Source organism: Propithecus coquereli, unplaced genomic scaffold (genome assembly GCF_000956105.1).
Source record: "Propithecus coquereli isolate 6110/MARCELLA unplaced genomic scaffold, Pcoq_1.0 Scaffold440, whole genome shotgun sequence".
Taxonomy (NCBI): Eukaryota; Metazoa; Chordata; class Mammalia; order Primates; family Indriidae; genus Propithecus; species Propithecus coquereli.
In genome coordinates, this window is record NW_012150175.1 from 1,933,672 (window position 1) to 1,936,615 (window position 2,944).

The 2,944-nt window shown below is 37.7% G+C and overlaps 1 protein-coding gene across 1 annotated transcript in view; it reads right to left on the reverse strand.

Moving 5' to 3' along the window:
- Nucleotides 1-450: 450 nt before the first annotated feature.
- LOC105818460 (chromosome unknown open reading frame, human C10orf131) overlaps nucleotides 451-2,944 on the reverse strand; it is a 33,856-nt gene continuing 31,362 nt past the window's right edge. The window contains exons 8-9 of the mRNA XM_012654455.1: nucleotides 2,405-2,488; nucleotides 451-498 (exon numbers count right to left, since the gene is read on the reverse strand). Of these exons, the coding sequence (XP_012509909.1) occupies nucleotides 451-498; nucleotides 2,405-2,488 (132 nt within the window). The remainder of the gene's footprint in view (nucleotides 499-2,404; nucleotides 2,489-2,944) is intronic.

Genomic DNA, 2,944 nt, shown 5'->3' on the forward strand with positions numbered 1-2,944 from the left:
TGATCCGTGTCACCCAGATCAAGTTCTAGTTGAAAAGTGTTTGGAGTAACTATCATTTACTGGTTTCTGTTGAATATTAAAAACAAAAATAAGTCTACATACTTGCCCCCAATGATTAAAATGCACATAAATGAAAGGTACTGGAACCTTACTGTGAACTGTGCTCCTGATCCGTGTCACCCAGATCAAGTTCTAGTTGAAATGAAATTTTACTGAACATAATGGAACTCACTTTGGCTTAATATCATACAATATGGTTTTTCTATAGCTCACCTTTATAATTCTCCAATGAAAGCTGCTGATATAGAACTATAATTTAAGCCCCTCCTCCACTATAGAAAATGTTCTGAGATACTGGACTACAATACTTCAACTACTGAGAATTCACAGTGTAAGGCAGGGTCCAGAGGCACCAGACTATGTGGTCTTAAACCCCATTTTTTTAATCATTCAGAAAGTAGTACTACTTACAGTGCTGTGGAGTCGGAATGCTGCTTTCTAGAAGGTTTAAGAAAAAAAAGAAAGAAGAAATTTCAATTCAACATAGAAGTCTGGCAGAGTGATTACAGTGAAATTCTGAAATATGATATATATAAAAGTTATAAAATAATCTGAACATAGGTATGGAAACAGACATATTACTAAAGTATACTTTATATCATAATCAGAAATTTAATGAGTCTATTCACAAAAATATAACCATCAATTTATTTTAGATGATTTTCCTTGTCTAATTTGAAATATATATATAATGAACAAGAGAGAACGTGTATGAGTTATGCAAATAAAAATCCCTCAATTCTCAAAACCATACATTTAGGGTAAATTATAAAACAAAAAGAATTAAAGAATTAATCACATAACTCCTTTAAATAGAGAACCTACATGGCTTTGATCAACTCTGACAAAATTAAATAAGCATCACCTAGGTTCGTATGAAGTTATATCATCACACCCTCCTTCCTATCCCTGTCATAAAATCAAGAAAATATTTTATATTCAGAAATCTTTGCGATGTCTTCTTCAGAATTCAAATAAAGTATGATACCAACTTCTAGGAGCAAGATTTGAAGGGTCTATACATAGGAGAGATGTCTGAAGATTCCAATCATAGACTAAACAGGGCTCTTTGCTCCAGCTCGAACTCCCATTACCAAGCTTCCTTCACAGCACCCCTGGTATGGGCCACAACTTCCAACCTGCCTTCAGAGCTAAGGTCTTCCCTGATGGCTGAGTATGTTGGGCTCTCATCTTGGACCCCAGACTCTGATTTATGAGCCCTACCAAATCTGCTTATATTTTTAGCCTAAGACAAGCTGTGATCTCAACCCATATAAGCCCTATCTGCCCAACTATTTCTCTAAATATAGGCTAACTCCAGCTGCTATCCCAGATCACTTTCTTGGTCTTCACTATCAAAGCTCACAGCAGAGCAATGCCAGTGCTGTTGGCTATTGTGCGACAGGGAGTCTGAGATCAGAAGATATAAATCTACATGACTATAAGTGAATATTGTTTAAAAAAATACTGCCCGCCCCCTGCCCCATCTCACAGGAACAGGCCTTGTTAACTATGGTATGACCAGCAGAACCATCTGAAAGTAACCTCAGGCCTCACTCTGGTTTGCACAGATGAGATGCATGGGACCAGGGTTTCCCTTTCTCCCAGCAGAAAGGGGCTACACTCAAACTCAGCCCCCTTCAAAAATAGTAGCTTTCTCCTCCCTGTGATGGAGACAGTAGTTTCGTATGCGCCCCAAAGTCACCAGATGCAGGGCAGACAGCTTTCCCAGAAAATTCCTCTAAACAGCACTCATCTAAACCTAGATGTCCTCATGCCCACATAGTCCATTTGCCCCAACCTCAACCCCTACTGACCAAATTTCTTTCATGCTTGCCCCACGAGAAGGAAAAGTGGTCACAATCACAGCACCTGGCCCAGGTACACTGTTGGACTAGGAGGGAGGAGGAAATGGGAAACTATGAGGAGTAATAGAGATTATGGAGAACAATGTGGGGCACTTGAAAAGGACAGGAACAACAAATGATAAAGAAAACCCAGGTGCTTAAGCTGACAGCCTATACTTCCCGGCTCTACCTCTGTGCCTCAGTTTCCTTACCTATAAAGTAAAGATAATCATAATGCCTTCTTCACAATGATACAATGCACTTTAAAAACTCAGTATAACATTGGGCATCCAGTAGGCACTCAATAAATGTGAGGTATTATTATAATATTATATACATAAATAATAGTATTATTGTTATGAACAGCTTCTCAAAGGTAAAAGGACGGTGAGATAATAAAAATTTCATGCCCCATCCATGTATTTCATTCTATACCTTTAATAAAGAATTATTTTTCCTGAGGCTGAGGAAGTGGGAGGGAGGGGAACAAATCCCACCTGCTCTGAAGACTGGTCCAAAGCTGAGCCTTCTTCACCATTCAGAATAAAAAATGAAAGACCTTCCTCTGACGAGACTTTAGTCTATGGGTTAAACAATGGTAAACCATTATTTAGTGCTGAAATTAATAATTTTTCTGCTTATAAAAAAAGAAATACTTTTCTGTAATATGGTAAACAATAAATATCTTAATGCACAAGGAACAACAAGGCAGACGATATCAAATTATATTTAGCTTCAAGTCTGTTTGGCTCATCAGCTTTTATTTTTTTAAATTTATTTATTTTTATTGTTCTGGTAACTTCAATAAAAACCAGAATAAAGTAGAGCCAAATCTTCTCCACCTTCCCAAACTATCTCCTCACTCTAGTCTGAGCATTAAGAACATTACCTCACAGTTTGACCAAAATGCCGGCTCAGCTCAAACTCTTTTTTTTTTTTTCTTTTTCTTTTATTTCAGCATATTATGGGGGTACAGATGTTTAGGTTACGTATGTTGCCCTTGGTCCTCCCCGCCAAGTCCGTGTTTCAAATATGTC